Here is a 20,919-nt window from a genome sequence, read left to right on the forward strand (position 1 = left end):
TCACACCGTGACTGTCACCCCCACGTCACGGATCGGGGTGACTTTAGGCCAACAGACGGCTATCACATGTGCAGGAGGGCTTATCTTGGTTATCCCTCCACTCCACAATGTGATGAAAAAACACACACAAGGCTATTGATCTCTTAGTTTACAGCAGGGGCTTATTCTAGGTATCCCACTGCTCTTCAATATACCACGAACTGCAGGGATTTATGTATATCCCACTTACAGTTCCCCTTGAAACTTGCAGCTCTCTGGTGCCCCCCTTACTCTCAGGTCAGATTAGGTACTGCACCTAGGCTAATTAGTCGCCAGAAACGCTGCCTGCTATGTACTGGCTATTGGGCACGCTGCAGCAACGCAATAAACTACTCCCACTCAGGCAGGAACAATAATTAGCAACGCCGCAGTCGCTACGACACCCAAAGGCCTGCACATGGTAAGCTGCCACCAGCTTCGATTAAACGGGTCCGAAGCTAACCCAAAACAGCGTAATTCACTTCAGAAGACTTAAGGTACGTTTTAGAGCAGGAAGAACGAAAACTAGTAATTTATATATTTTACTCCGTTAAAATTATGGCAGTGTTTATAAAAAGATGATACAATATGAGACAATTGAAATATGTACAAGGTAAATTATAAAATAAACAGGGATTAAATAAGAAAAGGTACAACTCACTATTTCTCAGTTCATATCAGGCAAAACCATGCTGGTGGGCAGAGCTCACCAAATGTCCCAATGCATAGTATGGTTCCAGTCCTCAGGCAAAAAAAACTCAGACTGCAGGCTGGGTTAAGTGTGGGGCTTATATACTTCAGCCTCGTGACCTCACAAAAGGGGTTGATTTACGATCGCCCTCCCCCTTCCTCAGCTGTAAGTTTTCTCCAACCATTCTTATGATTGCCAGATTCTCCAGCGAAAATATGACAGAGTCCTAACACACCCCTCATCCATCTTGTATTAAGATTTGCTCTGTATAGATACTAAATTTGGGCTAGTAGTTACAATCCGTTGCAGAGAAATCTGTATTTTGTTACCTGGTGGAATTAGAGGCTAGTGCTTATAGGGGCCGATACATCCGTCGATGGAGATTCACAATATATCCTTATTATTTTTCTAGCCCCAATCGTTGGCCCAATATCCTACCATAACTGAACAAAGAACCGCATGGCTTTGAAAAAGCTATCAGACCGGCTCTAGTTGGAGAGAGAATTTGTGCTGCTACAAGCGCACTACCCTTTCTGGCTTGGGGGGAGGGTAGAGCATTGAGAAGAAAAGCTCCACTCACACCTTCCAGCAACACACAAAGAAGAGAGGGGGGGGTCAATGCCCACCCTATATGTGCTGGCAGAGAAACTAAACTTATTATATACATTTTCCTCACAACGTCTATAATACGAACCCAGATCATAATTAGCCTTGACCTTTTATCAGCACCTAAAGGTACTGTCTCACAGTGGCACTTTGGTCGCTACGACGTCACGATCCGTGACGTTCCAGCGATATACTTACAATCTCCCTGTGTCTGACACGCAGCAGCGATCAGGGACCCCGCAGAGAATCGTACGTCGTAGCACATTGTTTGAAACTTTCTTTCGTCGTCAAGTGTCCCGCTGTGGCGGCATGATCGCATCGTGCAACGTAGGTGTGCACGATATTGTATACAATGTAATGGGTGGAGGAGCTGGATACATAGGAGCGCCAAATTCTCCACCTCCTGTGTGCTGATTGGGCGGTACAATACTGTGCGCTCATTCGACAGATGTAGTACTATTGTTCCCGGCCGATAAAACCGGAGCTGTCGAGCGCTGTATTCTTTTCTCTCTGGAGCACGTGCTTGAAACAGAACTGCTTGAAACAGAACTCCTAAATCCCTGGATTCCCTGGACTTTAAACTACAGACTTTTACCGCAAGAGGTATGTACAACACTACAGCGTAGCAGATGGTGCGCTTCAACGAGGATACCTCCTGTTAACGCTGGAGCGTGGACGATTGTTCCTTATGGAGAGTAGGGTAGGCCAGAGCGCCTCAGGTAGACAGCTGTAGCACGATGGACTGCCCCGTTTATGCCGGTAGCACCATATATATTTAGATCAATGGTCAAAACATTTTTTTGTAAGCATGTGTATTTATTGTACGTTTGTTTTCTTTGTAGGAAGTATGCTCACTTCCGGTGAGAGGTCTGTCGTTGCTGCTGCCCTGGTGTTTGAGGCAGCACGTCCCCTAGAGGAGAGACGTCCAAAACGAAAACGTCGCATGTGGACCCGGAGCTGGCTGCAGAAAAGATCTACATTGTCACACATGGGTCTCATAAGGCTACGTTCACATTTGCGTTGTGCGCCGCTGCGTCGGCAACGCAACGCACAACGCAAATAAAAACGCACGCAAAAACGCGTTTTGCGACGCATGCGTCGTTTTTTGTCGAAATTTGGACGCAAGAAAAATGCAACTTGTTGCGTTTTCTCCGCCCGATGCTTGCGGCAAAAAAAACGCATGCGTCGCACAACGCATGTCCATGCGTCCCCCATGTTAAATATAGGGGCGCATGACGCATGCGTCGCCGCTGCATCGCCCGACGCAAACACGCAAAACGCAAATGTGAACGTAGACTTAGAGAGTTACGTGATAATAACCCTCATGATTTCCGAAACTACCTTAGGATGTCAGAGGAATCCTTCAAGATTATACTTGCTGCTGTTACGCTACTCATACAAAGGCGGGATACGCCGATGCGTGCAGCCGTGCCCGTGGATGAAAGGTTGGCGGTGACACTGCGGTTCCTGGCCACAGGAAGGTCTCTTCAGGATTTGCAGTTTTCCGCTGCTGTTTCAAGGCCTTTACTGAGCGTTATGATTCCGGAGACATGCGAGGCCATTGTGCAGAGCTTAAGGCATTATATGGAGGTGACTGTATATTTACTACTATTGTTTTTTGCTGCTGTGATATGTTATGTCGATATTGAACCCGTTCTACGCCCGGGTGGCGAGCATTTCTATTGGTATATGGTCCCCATCCTGTCATGTGCTGCACCCATCCTGCGTCCCCATCCTGTCATGTGCTGCTCCATCCTGCGTTCCCATCCTGTCATGTGCTGCACCCATCCTGCGTCTCCATCCTGTCATGTGCTGCACCCATCCTGCGCCCCCATCCTATCATGTGCTGCTCCCATCCTGCGCCCCCGTTCTGACATGTGCTGCTCCCATCCTGCGCCTCCATTCTGACATGTGCTGCTCCCATCCTGCGCCACCGTTCTTTAATTTGCTGCTCCCAGCGTTATTTTATAGATTATATTATGTCGTTATACTGTTTAGCACCCCTCTCAGTCCTGCTTACTCAGGATTGTTGACTTTGTTTGACTACTCCATTCTGCGCGTCAATCACTCTAGGATGTCCACATGTGTATGTGCACAACAATATATTTTTCCTAATTTGTACATGTTTCCTTTTCATCTTGCAGTTTCCCAAGACGGCGGACGACTGGAAGAAGATTGCTTCCGATTTTGAGCAGCTGTGGCAGTTTCCAAACTGCGGTGGCGCCTTGGATGGAAAGCATGTGCGCATCACGCATCCAGCCAATTCGGGATAATTTTTCTACAACTACAAAGGATATTTCAGTGTGATCCTCATGGCCCTTGTCAATGCGAACTATGAGTTTGTGGATGTGGATGTTGGCATGAATGGTCGAGTCTCTGATGGTGGTGTTTTTGAACACACTTCATTTGGGGAAGGCTTGAGGAACAATCAACTGCAGTTGCCACAAAATGAAGACACAAAAGGAAACCTCAATTTTGTTTTCATCGCTGATGAAGCTTTCCCTCTTCATCCCCATCTGCTGAAGCCATTTGCGCAGAGAACACTCACAGCGGAGCGGAGAATCTATAACTACCGGTTGTCTAGGGCCCGTCGTGTGGTCGAAAATGCCTTTGGGATTATGGCGAATCGGTTTAGAGTTTTCCACACAGCTATCAACTTGAAGCTGCCGTCTATAGACTTAGTGGTTTTGGCATGCTGTGTGCTGCATAACTTCCTGAGATGCCACGATACCAGCTCCTACTCTCTTCCTTCATTTATTGATTCTGTGGACCCAAGAACCGGAGATATTGTGCCCGGGGAATGGTGGACACAAGAAGAAAATTTTGCAGGTCTTCAAGCGCAGGGATCTGGCAGACAGCAGACGATGCAAGGGACTGTAGAGAAAAACCTGCCTGTACTTTAATGGTTCTGGAGCTGTGCCCTGGCAGGATCACGCCGTATAAAAACAAACTTTTATGTTTAGCGTTAACTCAACAATATGTATTTTATGCTTTGGTTTCAACAATGTAATAGTTTGAGTAGGCAACTCTCTTTTGTGTAATAAAATTGTATTGTATTAATCCCGTTATTCATGGTTGTTCATTTTATATAAAGTGGTTAACTCCTTAATCCCATATGACGTACTATACAGTCAAGGTGTCCTGGGACTTAATTTCCAGTGACGGGATAGTACGTCATAGCGATAGGTCAATTTTGCATAGAAAAGTCAAATGGCGCTCCATCCCTTCCAAGCTCTGCCATGCACCCAAACAATGCTTTACCCACACATATGGGGTATCGGCGTACTCAGGACAAATTGTACAAGATCTTTTGGGGTCCATTTTCTCCTGTTACCCTTGATAAAAGAAAACAAATTTGATCTGAAGTAAATTGTGTGAAAAAAAAGGTAAATGTTCATTTTTTTTTTTTTTTTTTTTAACCTTTCAAAAATTCCTTTAAAACACATGAAGGGTTAATAAACTTCTTGATTGTGGTTTTGAGCACATTGATGAGTGCAGTTTTTAGAATGGTGTCACACTTGGGTATTTTCTATCATATAGACCCCCTCAAAATGACTTCAAATGAGATGTGGTCCCTAAAAAATGGTGTTGTAAAAATGAGAAATTGCTGGTCAAATTTTAACCCTTATAGCTCCATAACCATAAAATAATGCGATGACTGTTTGTTTGTTTTTTTGGTAACATTATTTGTTTGTATTTAACAATATACAAACAAAATTTTAAATAACTATAACAAAAAAAAATAAAAATTATCTCCCACGGCCCAACAGGTGTCGGAGCGTGCGGGCCTGCTGCTGAACTTGAGCCTGCAGGAGCGCTACTGTCCGCTCCAGGCGCAGTTGTCTTGCCAGGAGCTCTGTCACGGTGGGTGGTTCTGTGGATAGAAGAAGTTGGAGAACAAACGGTGATTCCGCTGCTAATACAGCATGTGTGAACATACCTTGAAATTTACAACACACTCAATTTGGTCCTGTCCCAGAGGGCGAGATTTTTTAATTATTATTTATTTCTTTTTTTTTAGTTTTTGTTGTCAATTGTGACATCCCGCCGATAACCACTCCTATTGTCTGGATACTTACGGAGAAGGGACGCCGGTTCTTCATTTCTAGAACCAGAGCTGCTCATTTCCCAGCCCCTCGCTCGGGCCAAAGCTGCAGCAGCTAAAAGGAAATAACAGATCTGGTTAACAATGGAACACGCCGTTGGGAAGCGCTCGCAGTTTTGGTCACTTAAGAATGGTCGCTTTTGGGGAGGAGGCCGCCGACCCGGGGGAGGAAGATGAGTTGCGGAAGGGAGGTGTTGAGGGTGGTGGAGGGGTGCAAGGGCGCTTGGTCCGAAATGATGGTGGAGGTGTAGTAGGCCGCCTGGTCCTTACTGCGCCTGTAATGTATACAATATTTCCGCTACCCTCATGTCCCGTATTCAGTAAAAAAATTGCAATGAATGATGGTAAACTTACGTGACGTCCCGGGCTGTGGGCTGCCGCTGGTGGCGGAAGAAGTGGTCCTGTTGGCAATGGCAGGTGCCTGTTGCCGGCGCCGTCTCTCTACACATAAAGTAAAGAAACGCAATGTTTATACACAAATGTAGAGTGCTGCAGATCAAAAAAAAAAATAAACCTAGGCCATTGGCGGCGGAACGGAGTAAACTGAAATTTTGAGACGCCTGATGTACGTACATACATTGAAAATAGAGATCACACTTCCCAGTGATGCTATACTCTGACATGTCTGTGGGCTCTGGTGTTCAATGGTCTGCCTGGCTTGGGACACGTATTATTTCATCACTAGGAAGCGTCTCACGTCAGCGCGCGTCTCCTGATTCCCCCTTCCTGTCAGGGCGCGCAGTGTTGCCAACCTCCTCCTATAATATTTCTGGTCAATCTACATAAAAATTGCGTGCATTTAAAAAATTTAAAGATGGTGGTGGAGACTCTGGAACCCCTTACCTGACCATTTTTGTCACGGACACCGCATTTTCCTCTCGGACAATAAGTCCATTTTAAAAAAAAAAGTGGCATGTTTTTCAATGAATTCGAGGACAAGTTGGCAACCATGAGCGCGAGCCTCCCAATCCCCCCCCTCCTGACAGCGTGCATCTCCCAATCCCCCCATACTAGTACTTGCCTCGCCTTGTCTCCGCACGCAACTCAGCAAGAAGTTGTGGGATTTTGTAGCGGAGGTCAGCCCACTTCTTCCGCAGCTGCAGTGCACTGCGGCAGACACCAAACCTCCTCTCCATCATGTTGCTAATGCTGCGCAGCACCTCCTGTTTGTGGATGTTCGGGTGGGCAGGGCGAGTCTCCAGACCCTCATAATCCAGGGCATCCATCTTGCTCACTAAAAAGCGGAGCTCTGTCTGCCCCAGAGGAGCAGAACGTTGTCTTAGCTTGAAAGACGCTGTACGGCAACGCCCCGAGGAGGTCCTTGACTCAGCCGTGCTGCCGCGCGATCCGCATCGCTATAGAGTTTCCGTTTATGCACAGCATCACGATTGTGACGTCGGTATACTCAGCGTCGCGGTTGTGCCGCCGGCTCTAGAAATGCACCTTCGGCGTTTCCGTTTTTTAGCTCATCAACGTTCTGACATCTTGGAGTTGTTCTTTGCGTCTTGTTTCTCCTGTGTGTAGTGTATGGCTATGCTAGTCTGAACGCTCATTGTTTATGCCGGTCCGTAGATGTACATTTTATTACGCCTGAGCGGCACGGAAGGAACGCACATAGTAAATGCCGTTCCATGGATGTTTATATAACGCCGGAGCGGCACGTAATGTACGCTCTAGGTCTATGACGGCGTGATGACGAATGTACGTTACAGCGTGCGTGCGTGCGTGCCTGTGCTAGCTTGCTTTGGTTCCCTGACATCCTGAACATGGCTGCCAGACGGCGTGATCCACCAATGGGCATCCCAGAGCTGAAGTTCTTGATTGGCACAATGGATCAGCTGCAGTACAATACCACAGGGCTGGAGCTGCACCGCAACCAGCACAAGGAGGAAGTCGTGCGTGCGGTGTCTGAGGGCCTCAGGAAGCCGTTTGGAATAACCCGAAGCAAGGCCCAGATTGTTAAAAAAAATGGCGTGATCTGAAGTCTAAATGCCCAGCGCGCCTGCAGGAGCTTCGCCGCGAGATCCGCAGAGGTGAGTATGCAGGTACCATAGAGTATAGTACGCTGACGGTGTTAATTGGGTGATTAATGTGAATGGGCGGTACGCTGCAGGGACTTTTATAGGGCATTTTTATTTGCCTGTCCTCGTGGGATCGGTACGGCATACGCTGACTGTTTTTTTTATTAACATTCAAAGAGCAAAAGACACAGCGCCGCCGCCACGATATATCCCACAACGCCTCAGATATATCCTTTTTTTTTTTTTTTTACAAGTAACACTAATTAACAAACAATAACAAAAAAAAAAATAAAATACAGGTCCATTGGTGGCAAGGATTAAAATGCAATTTTGAATCGCATATTATATGTACATATATTTAAAATAGAGCTCACACTTCACAGTGATGTTATACTCTGCATTGTCTGTGGGCTCAGGGGTTCAATGGTCTGCCAAGCCTGCGAAATTGCGGACAACCAAAAATTTGCCATATATGCTGACAGCACCTGTTTTTTTTTTTTTCCTTCAAAGAGGCAAAGACACAGCGCCGCCGCCACCACGAGGCATCCCACACCGCCTCTGATCCAGATGTGCCCTCCGGGTCAATGCCTCAACATCCTAGTATGTTTGCCATGTTAATTGTATTGTTCATGATAAAGTTAATTTTTTTTTTTAACAACATTTCTAATGTCAAGAATAACATAAGAAATAAAAATAATTTTTTTTAATCTTCATGTTATAGCTGCACATAGTCACGGACGGAGGCATGATGGGAGTCCCTGTGGAACCACCCCAGACTCTGAGAATATGTCCCCAGAAGAGGTCTTGCCACGTAAGTATTTTCAAACACGCTTAAGATTGTCACTCACTGCCTCTCTCTATGTAACCCGGGACAGCAAGGGCAGTTTCTGAGACTCCCCCGCCACAGAGAGGTTTCCTTCATCCTAAACGCTAGTATGTTGATGTCATCCCAGCCCAGTATCGGGAGACGACTGTGTTATTTATGTTATGCTTTTTGACCAACAGCAGTGTGACCATGGAGGATCTAGAAGCCGGAATTGAAAGGCTGTTTGACACTCTGGCGCGGATTCAGGAGCAGCAGAATGTGGCAATGGGGGAGCTGCATAAGCTTAGGGACATGTGCCAACTGTTGGAGGCGGGGCAAAAATAAAAACTATTCTCTGTTTGTAAAGTTTGTTGTAAAAAAAAAAAATATATATATATATACTTTTATTCCATTTTCAATGTTTTGTTATTTGAAAAGTACATTTCTTTGTTAAGTTAATTTCTGCCGTCATGCTGTGCTGTGGACCCATTTTGTCTCTGTGATCGAGACCCACCAATCAAGCTGTCGAGATAGAAATTCAAGAAAAAGGTTTTATTACAAACACATTATTAACAAGACCAAAAAATACATAACAGTAAAGAAGCAAAGTATCACAATTCGTGATACGCCGAATCTTCATGTCTAACATTAAGGTGCCTGATGGGCGAAGCCATGTGAGACGGAATGGTCGTGTAGGAGTTAGGGGGTGGCGGGCCGAAGTGGGACACGGGGACATTGGGGCGTATTGGTGTCTGTGGCCAACCATGAAAATATGCCGACTCTGGGCGCTCCATTGGCCGGGAACAAACCAAGCGCGTGTGCTCATCCAAAGTGCCATCCGAACCCTTATTAACAGTAGCGATAATTTGCCTCTCGTCCATCTTTGAAAGTTTGTCTACAATGTACTGTCCAAACCCCTGCAACGCAGGGCTGACATTGTTCGTTAACGCCTGTTTGGCCAGTGTCAAAAGTTCAAGGGAGACGTCAGAGGTGGCTTTACGCTTCCTTGAACCTTGCCTCCATTGAGTCCGGGCAGGTGCAGCCTCCACTATTTGACTCGTCGAACAGTCTTGTGCACTGTCCTGTGCACTGTCCTCCTGGGGAGAATAAAAAATGAAGTTATTAAACAGAAAAAAAAAGATTTACACCACCCTAACCGCATTCAAACTATATATTCGTATACATGCGAAAATGTTGTAATATATTATTATATTAGTAATATTATTTAACATTACCATTTATTTATTACTTTGCACTCCACTGTTCAGACTACTAGGGGAATCTGATTATCAATTTAGGGTCGAAATAGTTTCACCAAGAATACTTATCTGTAGCTGGAAGCGATACTATTTTCAATTAGTTTAGATGGAATGGGTTATGAAGGTCGCCATTTAATACTTTTCTGCGACAGGGTTAGTTATCTGTACAGGAAAATGTTATAACTTCTAATTGATGGTATAATCTGATGGATAAAACAGAAAATGCTTATAAATTATATATATTTATAGGACACATTGGTGAACCAGTGGTGCAAAGAGTTACTTACTTGTTGCCCTTGAGAGTCCACCTCGACAAGGTTCTCTGATAATGTCGGTTCCACAGGTGCGAACGAGCGAAAACACGTAGATGTCCGTGGCATCTCTTGGTCCCGAAGAAAATTCAGATGCTCGAAGTACCAGAGCCTGGGCACGTACACCTCTTCCGTTGAAGCCCCGGACTTGGAAGTGTGCAGGACCTTATTAAGCTCCTTCCTCCACACTGTGCGCAGCGCCTGAATTTTCTTCTTAACAACAGCTTTGTTGGCTTGCTCTTCAGGTGCATGTAGATGGTAAAATTCAATTAGCTTCGAATATCCCTCCTTCCTCTTTTCCCTGTTGCAATACTCTGGAGATTTAATCTTCCAGAGGCAGGGAAAAGACTGGTATATCTCAATGAAATCGCAGATAAACTCCACGCGATTAGACATCTGAAAAATAACAAAAAAAAGTTAGGCGTTTGACAAAGAGTACTTTAAAACAGCAACAGCGAAAGGGGGACAAAAACAAAAAATAATAATAAAAAAAAAAAGGTTCACAGAGGTGCAAACGCCACTCCAAAAACAGCGGTCAGCGTTCCATCCACCACGCCCCATACATCGTTCCATCTGCCACACCCTACGCCAACCATAAGCCAAAACAGCGTACCACCCGCTTCACTACACCTGCGGCACGAAGCGCTCATGCCGACCATACATCGTTCCATCCGCCACGCCCTAGCCCACCATAACCCACAACAGCGTACCATCCGCTTCGCTTCAGCGGCGGCACGAAGCGCTCATGCCGACCATACATCGTTCCATCCGCCACGCCCCATACATCGTTCCATCTGCCACGCCCTACGCCAACCATAACCCAAAACCGCGTACCACCCGCTTCACTACACCGGAGGCACGAAGCGCTCATGCCGACCATACATCGTTCCATCCGCCACGCCCTAGCCCACCATAACCCATAACGGCGTACCACACGCTTCACTACAGCGGCGGCACAAAGCGCTCATGCCGACCATACATCGTTCCATCTGCCGCACCCTAGCCCACCATAACCCACAACAGCATACCACCCGCTTCACTACAGCGGCGGCACAAAGCACTCATGCCGACCATACATCGTTCCATCTGCTACTCCCTAGCCCACCATAACCCACAACAGCGTACCACCCGCTTCACTACAGCGGCGGCACAAAGCACTCATGCCGACCATCCATCGTTCCATCCGCCGCGCCCCATACATCGTTCCATCTGCCACGCCCTACGCCAACCATAACCCAAAACCGCGTACCACCCGCTTCACTACACCGGAGGCACGAAGCGCTCATGCCGACCATACATCGTTCCATCCGCCACGCCCTAGCCCACCATAACCCATAACGGCGTACCACACGCTTCACTACAGCGGCGGCACAAAGCGCTCATGCCGACCATACATCGTTCCATCTGCCGCACCCTAGCCCACCATAACCCACAACAGCATACCACCCGCTTCACTACAGCGGCGGCACAAAGCACTCATGCCGACCATACATCGTTCCATCTGCTACTCCCTAGCCCACCATAACCCACAACAGCGTACCACCCGCTTCACTACAGCGGCGGCACAAAGCACTCATGCCGACCATCCATCGTTCCATCCGCCGCGCCCCATACATCGTTCCATCTGCCACGCCCTACGCCAACCATAACCCAAAACAGCGTACCACCCGCTTCACTACACCGGCGGCACGAAGCGCTCATGCCGACCATACATCGTTCCATCTGCCACACCCTAGCCCACCATAACCCACAACCGCGTACCATCCGCTTCGCTTCAGCGGCGGCACAAAGCGCTCATGCCGACCATACATCGTTCCATCCACCACGCCCTAGCCCACCATAACCCACAACAGCGTACCATCCGCTTCAGCGGCGGCACGAAGCGCTCATGTCGACCATACATCGTTCCATCCACAACGCCCAAGCGCTTTTACAAACTTCGAAGCAGCGGTGCAAATCGTGGAATAGTCTGGGAAATAAAAAATCCGACGTCCAGGTCCACCAAGTGTCCAAGTACAAAGTGAAGAAGGTAATTTTGAAAGCTGAGGTGGCGTCGGGAACAATAGCGCTCAGGTGACAATTTTTCCAACCAATGTGTGCACAGTAACCAATGGCCTATCAGAACACTACAGGTGTAGTTAGCTAGCAGCACAACACGCCCCTCGTGAACAACGTCACGCACAGATTATGCAAAATGTGCTCTGAATTGTGAGAGCACCCCCTGTGTGACATGACCGTACGACTGTCCCATACGACTTCTACATCGCAAATACGTCATGAAATTATCGCTCCAGCGCCGTGCATTGCGAAGTGTGACCGCAGTCTACGACGCTGGAGCGATAATCGAGCGACGCTGGAGCGACACGGGATCGTGCCGTCGTAGCGACCAAAGTGCCACTGTGAGACAGTACCCTAAGTTACAGCCAGACACCCCTCCTTGATGACCTCACGTGGGCCGGGTGGTGGGATGTCCTCAGCCCTTCAGGATTTTATAAATTTCCCAATATTAACAATATATTCACTCCTGAAGACCGCAGAAGTTCATGATCGCCGCTATGTTTTTTATCGCGATTTTACCTTTCCATATAGATAGTAAACATGACATGGCTGGAGTCAGCGATCTGATCACTACTGATTTGGGGCTTATAGGCAGGTATTGCTGTATGGATTTTAATGTTTTCTATAACAGTGTTTTGTAGTCAAAAAACTATGGTAAATTGTAAAGTAATCTCCCGTTCTCATTCAATTATACGACTGTCTGTTATATCTTTTTGTACAATTTGTCAATAACATATAATATGGTTTTCCAGTAATTCATTTTTCACACTCTGGGTATGGTAATGGGTTCTCTCTGTATGGCATTTTCCAGCAGTGTCGGCACTTGCGTCCCCGGGATTCATGTGAGGTTGTTACATCATGTGAAACCAGCACTGACATCACCATCCCCCACCTTCGGACAAATCAAACATCACGAGGAAGTCAGAGAGCAGCCGCCGCCTTGGCTGCCGGTTGATATTCAATACATCCAAAGGCGCGGACAGTACAGCTGGCAGTGATTGGGAGCAGGGCTCGTGTGATGTAACACCCTCAGTGATGGTGGCATAATGTCACCAATCAGCCAAAGGCATCCAGATGTAGCAGAGCTGGACTCATCGTGAGACACTCGGTAATGGACTACGACGGACAGGAAGTATTTGTGTTGGTTTATTATTTTATTTTGCTTGCAGGAGATTGAGGGATTCAGGGATTAGGCGATGCAGTAAATATGATTAATCAAGATTAATAAAGGATTTTATTCTGGATGTGTCTTTATTTACCATGTAACTATAGGATTAGTAATGGATAGGTGTATCATAGACGCTTCTCCATTACTAATCTATGGGCTTGATGTCACCTGACAATACAAAGGTGACATATACCCCACAAATATTACCCCACTTGCCACAACTACAGGGCAAGTGGGAAGAGCCGGGTAAAGTGCCACAATTAGCGCATCTTTGGATGTGCCAGTTGTGGGGTGGCTGCTGGCTGCTATTTTTAGGCTGGTGAGGGCCAAAATCCATGGGCCTCACCAGCCTGAGAATACCAGGCCGCAGCTGTCTCCTTTTTCCTTGCCTGGTTAACAAAAATAGGGGGACCCCACTATTTGTGCTAACCATCCAAGGTAAGCAGACTGCTGCGGCCTGGTAATATCAGGCTGGTAAGATTCTTGGATATTGGATCCTTACCAGACTGAAATAACAGTCCCAGTTAGGGTTGAGCGACTTTTCTTTTTATAGGATCGGGTCGGGTTTCACGAAACCCGACTTTCTCAAAAGTCAGGTCGAGTGAAATCGGCCGATCCTATAGAAAAGTCGGGGTCGGCCGAAACACGAAACCCAATGCAGTGCATTGGGTTTCTAATGGTTCCCAGGGTCTGAAGGAGAGGAAACTCTCCTTCAGGCCCTGGGATCCATATTTAAGTGTAAAATAAAGAATCAAAATAAAAAATATTGATATACTTACCCTCGGACGTGCCCTGGTTCTCACCGGCAGCCTTCCTTCCTAAGAATGAGCGCCTGAAGGACCTTCAATGTCGTCGCGGTTTGTGATTGGTTGCGTGAGCGGTCACATGGGCGGTCACGCGACCAATCACAAGCCGCGACGTCATCTAAGGTCCTTCAGGCGCTGATTCTTAGGAAGGAAGGCTGCCAGTTAGAGCCAGGGCGCGTCCGAGGGTGAGTATATTCCTATCAGGAATATACTCAACCTCGGACGCACCCTCGGACGCTTCCTTCCTAAGAATTAGCGCCTGAAGGACCTTAGATGACGTCGCGGCTTGTGATTGGTCGCGTGACCGCTCACGCGACCAATCACAAGCCGTGACGTCATCGAAGGCCCTTCAGGCACTCATTCTTAGGAAGGCTACCGGTGAGAACCAGGGCGCGTCCGAGGGTGAGTATATCAATATTTTATTATTTTTATTCTTTATTTTACACTTAAATATGAATTCCGATACCGATTCCCGATATCTTGAACATATCGGAACTCGGTATCGGAATTCCGATACCAGTTCAGAAGATCGCCGACCTCATGGCCGACCCCACACAGGGGTCTAGTCGGGTTTCATGAAACCCGACTTTGCCAAAAGTCGGCAACTTCTGAAAATGGCCGACCCGTTTCGCTCAACCCTAGTCCCCGTAGTCTGCTTTACTCTCGCTGGTTAACTAATATGGGAGGACCCATGGCCATTTTTTTTAAATTATTTATTTATTAAAAAGGGAAGGACCTCTCTGTGCTTTGCTTCACTTCCTGTGTCATGTATTTCTGGCTGTCATAAGATTCACCATTATGTACATTAGTACACATGCGAAGTAAGCTGCGTTCCCGCACTTAATACGCATGTGACTAGGAAGATGTTGTGGTTTTACCACATCTGATAATAGCGAAAGGGAAATTTACCCAGCGGAGACGAAGAGTCTCCACTACATAAATTGACATGCTGCGGTCTGCAAAGACGTGCTGCATGTTCGTCTCTGCGGGTGAGCCGTGAGAGTTTTTTTTATATTAAAAAAAATCAATTACAGTTTACTTTAAATTCTAATTATTTTAATAAATACTTTTTAAATTTTGCCTTATATACCAGTTATTATACAGTAAATTGTTTAACATTTTGTTTCCCTGTAAGCTATAATTTCTCTATTCTTGAATGACAAGTTTGAGTTCTTGTGGCCGCATGTTTTGCGACTGTTAGACAGCCGAAAAACATGGGGGGATTACCAAGCCACATACTGTAATTATTCCAGAGAAGTTTCACCATTAGTTACTCATGTTTTACTGATGAAGACATTTGAGTTTGATAATTTCAGTAGATGTTATTGTCTATACTCAGTTTTTGACTACAGTAGTTATTTCCCAAAATACTCTAAATTTAACCACTTCCAGCGGCAAGTTTTATTTTCCTAATCGGGTCCCATATTTCAAATTTGACATGTGTTATTTTATGTGGCAATAATATTGGAATTCATCAAAAAGTGTAATAAGAAACTAATGGACCTTGCGAATAATTTTCTCACTTCTCTTGAATCCAGCAATAACTATATGCGGTTATATTCCTCTGTCTGGGCACATGCCGGGTTTAAAAAGAGAAGGAGCGCCATTTAGCTATTCGAATCTAAATCTTGCTGGAATAGTTTGGAGACAAAATATATTGGGGGCGCTGTTCATGGTCACCTGGCAGCTCAATACATGGCTACTACAAACAGGATTGGCGCTATCTACTCCGTTTTCCATATCCCAGTGATTCCCTTGCTCATCATATTCCAGGGAATTTCATTGCGCATCATCCTTTAAAGCAGGGGTCCCCAACTCCAGTCCTCAAGGCCCACCAACATGTCATGTTTTCAGGATTTCCTTAGTCTTGCCCAGGTAATAATTGCATCACCTGTGCAATGCAAAGGAAATCCTGAAAACATGACCTGTTGGTGGGCCTTGAGGACTGGAGTTGGGGACCCCTGCTTTAAAGGATATACATGGATTTGGACTTACACAGAGACCCCTAGGCTTGGGCCACATTTTTACCTTCTGTTGTGTTGCATGAGATGGAAAGAAGAATATTCAGGTGGCCGGGTCAGAACCAGGAAGGCAGAGAAAATACCTAATCAGAAGATGCAAGAGTAGTCAGTAAACGGGTCGCAACAGGTAATTAAAACAGAAGCCAGGAGCTGAGCACAGAGGACTGAACCAGAGGAGAACAAGCTTGTATCTGGCACCTTCCAGCAGCGCTGATATTGCTGGATTGGTTTATTGAAGCCATGTTGCTTTTCAAAAGACTTTGAGCCATTAATAATGTGGAAACCTGTTTTTCCACTGACTGATGATGGACCTGAGTGGAGACTTAATATCAGATGACTAAAGTTTTTATTGTATTATTTTTGCCTGCAATACAGTTTGGTGGCTTTTAATTCGATATTTGGGAAGCAGAGATCTACTCGTGCATCTTGTGAGGTTTTCTATTGGCCTGTGAGCTGTCAATATCTTGGTAAATCAGTATTTTACTTAACTTCTATTTTTACAGACAGTTTAAGTAGAAAAGTTCAAAAATATAAGTCAAGGATACTTTATTCAAAATTTGTTTGATTTTATTCTTGGCAGATGGCTGTACCAGGATACAAGAGGAACAGCTGACATCTTCAATTTTTAAATCAGATGATCTTGAGATTCCACAGGATACAATTAAAGTAAATGCCATTACTCCAGATATACCATCATCCCTTCCCAGCGATGATCTCTCATCTGATCCTTTCAAGCAGGTCCTGTCTTCTGATTCTTTAAAGACTATTAAGGAAAATCAAAGTCACAAAATAAGCATTCAAAAAGTAACTGGTCATAAAGCAAAAAAATCATTTTCAAGTTTAGAATATGGAAAGAGTTTTCGTTTTGAAAAATCTTTTGTAAAACATCAAAAAATTCACACAGTAGAGAATTACTATTCTTGTTCCAAGTGTAGGAAATGTTTTAATAAGAAATCACATCTGGTTCATCACCAGAGAACTAACACAGGGGAGAAGCCATTTTCATGTTCAGAATGTGGGAAACGTTTTAACAAGAAATACAGTCTGGTTATTCATCAGAGAATTCACACAGGGGAGAAGCCATTTTCATGTTCAGAATGTGGGAAATGTTTTATGTACAAATCAGGTCTTCTCAGACATCAGAGAACTCACAGAGGGGAGAAGCTTTTTTCATGTTCAGAATGTGGGAAATGTTTTACAGAGAAATCAAGTCTACTCCAACATCATAGAATTCACACAGAGCAGAAGCCATTTTCATGTTCAGAATGTGAGAAATGTTTTACAGAGAAATCGAGTCTTCTCAAACATCATAGAATTCATACAGGGGAGAAGCCATTTTCATGTTCAGAATGTGGGAAATGTTTTAACCATAAATCGATTTTTGAAAGACACCAAAGAACTCACACAGGGGAGAAGACAAACAAGACCAGGGCAAGGCAAAAAGAAAAGCCTCTAGAGAGGGAGTAACACAGAGCAAGGCCTGGCAACTCAGAAGCTAAACACAAACTGAGCTAACACATTGCACAGGCCCAGTCCACTGGGTGGAGCTGTACCAAATACTGGAGGCCTCTTGGTAATTGGTGAGGAACAGATTAGACAGGTGCACCGGATTCCTATAAGAACCAGAGAGTTCAGGTGCCGCCCTCCTATGCAAACACAGCCAGGAAGCATACAGAGAGCAGAGGCACAGAATATGGAGCTGGCAAGAAACAGAAACCACAACATGATCTGGAGCAGTGGGTAAGATAGTGTGAGAGATGAGAGGCCATGCCGTGATGCCAGCAGAGTTGTTACAGTAGTATAAGTACCCCCATAGGCAGACCCTGTAGTTTAAGGCAGCCCCCATTAAAAAAACACAATAAATACTCACCTCCTGCTCATCTCTGACACTGACAGCGGGCGTGATGACGTCACTGGCCGGCGCCCGCTGTCAGTGTCGGCGACGCCAGGCCAGATGCTGACGGGGATGATGGAAGAAGGAGTGCAGCGCTCCTCCCATCAATGTGGTGAGCTGTAACGGTTAGATGCCAATATAGCTCACCTTGCGATGACAGGCGGGGGGCCCACTGCTGGCACCGGGGCCCCCGCCTGCTCAGGGGCCCCATAGCGGCAGAGCAGCGAGATCGATGCACTTATAGTAGCTTAGCTCTGGGCGGGCCCCTTCTGATCTCCGGGGCGCCCCCCGGTAGCTACGCTACTGAGCAAAGGGGACAGTGGGCAGCCCGACCTAGTTCCCCTACACAGCTCAAAAGCCTCTGACCTACAACCATTTATTTTAATTTTGGCACATGGATTGCAGTATAAAAGCTTCACCCAGGACAGGAATATAGGACTGAAACCCATGTACCTCATGACCGACCACAAGTACTCCCACTCCGTCCCGGTGAAAACTTTTGATAGCATGAACTAAAAAGAAAGAAGAAAAGGAATAAATAAAAAGAATGAACATAACTTATAGGTCCAAAGATATGGAGAGGAATTATAGATTTCTTATACATCTTGGACATGAAATGAACTTGGAATATATGTAGATAATAGAGGAATGAACACATATCCCATATATACAGGTGTATATTAAATTCTCTGTGCTTAATAGGTGGGGAATGAACATGAAATATATGTATGAACACTAGTGTTGAGCATTCCGATACTGAAATATTGTGTATCAACCGATATTCGCTGTATCGGAGTTCCGATACTTTTAGAATATCACATACCGGAATCGGAAGTTCCCATAATGCAATGAGCCAGTTTGATTTTATTCAGCCAATGAGGTTCCTAAGAAGTATGGGCACATCCTGTTATGCATGATAACTAACGGCATGGCTGTGATTGGCTGCTGAAATGATGTCATGATGCACTATGAAAGCTGCCGCCGCCATTTTGGGTTCACTCAGTTAGGGACAGGACGCTGCTGTTCTGAGGGACAGTTTGAGCAGTTTGAGGAAACAGAGAAGCACATTGCTAAGGAGAGTAGAACTAATCCCAAACTGTTCTTCAACTATATCAGTAGTAAAAGAATAAAAACTGAAAATGTAGGCCCCTTAAAAAATTGTGAGGAAAGTATGGTTGTAGATGATGAGGAAAAAGCTAACATATTAAACACCTTCTCCACAGTATTCACGGTGGAAAATGAAATGCTAGGTGAAATCCCAAGAAACAATGAAAACCCTATATTAAGGGTCACCAATCTAACTCAAGAAGAGGTGTGAAACCGGCTAAATAAGATTAAAATAGATAAATCTCCGGGTCCGGATGGCATACACCCACGAGTACTAAGAGAACTAAGTAATGTAATAGATAAACCATTATTTCTTATTTTTAGGGACTCTATAATGACGGGGTCTGTTCCGCAGGACTGGCGCATAGCAAATGTGGTGCCAATATTCAAAAAGGGCTCTAAAAGTGAAATTATGGGCCAGTAAGTCTAACCTCTATTGTTGGTAAAATATTTGAAGGGTTTCTGAAGGATGTTATCCTGGATTATCTCAATGAGAATAACTGTTTAACTCCATATCAGCATGGGTTTATGAGAAATTGCTCCTGTCAAACCAATCTAATCAGTTTTTATGAAGAGGTAAGCTATAGGCTGGACCACGGTGAGTCATTGGACGTGGTATATCTCGATTTTTCCAAAGCATTTGATACCGTGCCGCACAAGAGGTTGGTACACAAAATGAGAATGCTTGGTCTGGGGGAAAATGTGTGTAAATGGGTTAGTAACTGGCTTAGTGATAGAAAGCAGAGGGTGGTTATAAATGGTATAGTCTCTAACTGGGTCGCTGTGACCAGTGGGGTACCGCAGGGGTCGGTATTGGGACCTGTTCTCTTCAACATATTCATTAATGATCTGGTAGAAGGTTTACACAGTAAAATATTGATATTTGCAGATGATACAAAACTATGTAAAGCAGTTAATACAAGAGAAGATAGTATTCTGCTACAGATGGATCTGGATAAGTTGGAAACTTGGGCTGAAAGGTGGCAGATGAGGTTTAACAATGATAAATGTAAGGTTATACACATGGGAAGAGGGAATCAATATCACCATTACACACTGAACGGGAAACCACTGGGTAAATCTGACAGGGAGAAGGACTTGGGGATCCTAGTTAATGATAAACTTACCTGGAGCAGCCAGTGCCAGGCAGCAGCTGCCAAGGCAAACAGGATCATGGGGTGCATTAAAAGAGGTCTGGATACACATGATGAGAGCATTATACTGCCTCTGTACAAATCCCTAGTTAGACCGCACATGGAGTACTGTGTCCAGTTTTGGGCACCGGTGCTCAGGAAGGATATAATGGAACTAGAGAGAGTACAAAGGAGGGCAACAAAATTAATAAAGGGGATGGGAGAACTACAATACCCAGATAGATTAGCGAAATTAGGATTATTTAGTCTAGAAAAAAGACGAATGAGGGGCGATCTAATAACCATGTATAAGCATATAAGGGACAATACAAATATCTCGCTGAGGATCTGTTTATACCAAGGAAGGTGACGGGCACAAGGGGGCATTCTTTGCGTCTGGAGGATAGAAGGTTTTTCCACCAACATAGAAGAGGATTCTTTACTGTTAGGGCGGTGAGAATCTGGAATTGCTTGCCTGAGGAGGTGGTGATGGCGAACTCAGTCGAGGGGTTCAAGAGAGGCCTGGATGTCTTCCTGGAGCAGAACAATATTGTATCATACAATTATTAGGTTCTGTAGAAGGACGTAGATCTGGGGATTTATTATGATGGAATATAGGATGAACTGGATGGACAAATGTCTTTTTTCGGCCTTACTAACTATGTTACTATGTTATGAGCTAGCGATTTGCTTTATTGTGCTTTAGCCAGGCTACTTTATCCACCGCTGTGTGAGAAGCTTTCTTTTGCCTTGCAGCGCTGTTCACGGCTGTCTGCGAGGTCTCTGTGTGTGAGTGCAGCTCACGCTGTAGTGTGTTCTGCAGCCACCTCCGGTTGTAAGCCGCTCAGCATGAATCACTGCCTCATACATTGTCCTTTTTTGCATTAGTGCTGCTCATTTTCTATTTGCCATGACA

General features: G+C 45.4%; 1 protein-coding gene across 1 annotated transcript in view; it reads left to right on the forward strand.

Annotated features, from left to right (window-relative positions):
* LOC138666407 (zinc finger protein 586-like) overlaps nucleotides 1–17,336 on the forward strand; it is a 63,142-nt gene extending 45,806 nt beyond the window's left edge. Inside the window, exons 4-6 of the mRNA XM_069754632.1 lie at nucleotides 7,952–8,041; nucleotides 8,163–8,252; nucleotides 16,450–17,336. Coding sequence (XP_069610733.1) covers nucleotides 7,952–8,041; nucleotides 8,163–8,252; nucleotides 16,450–17,336 — 1,067 coding nt within the window. The remainder of the gene's footprint in view (nucleotides 1–7,951; nucleotides 8,042–8,162; nucleotides 8,253–16,449) is intronic.
* Nucleotides 17,337–20,919: the final 3,583 nt, after the last annotated feature.

The sequence above is a fragment of the Ranitomeya imitator genome, chromosome 2 (genome assembly GCF_032444005.1).
Source record: "Ranitomeya imitator isolate aRanImi1 chromosome 2, aRanImi1.pri, whole genome shotgun sequence".
NCBI lineage: Eukaryota > Metazoa > Chordata > Amphibia > Anura > Dendrobatidae > Ranitomeya > Ranitomeya imitator.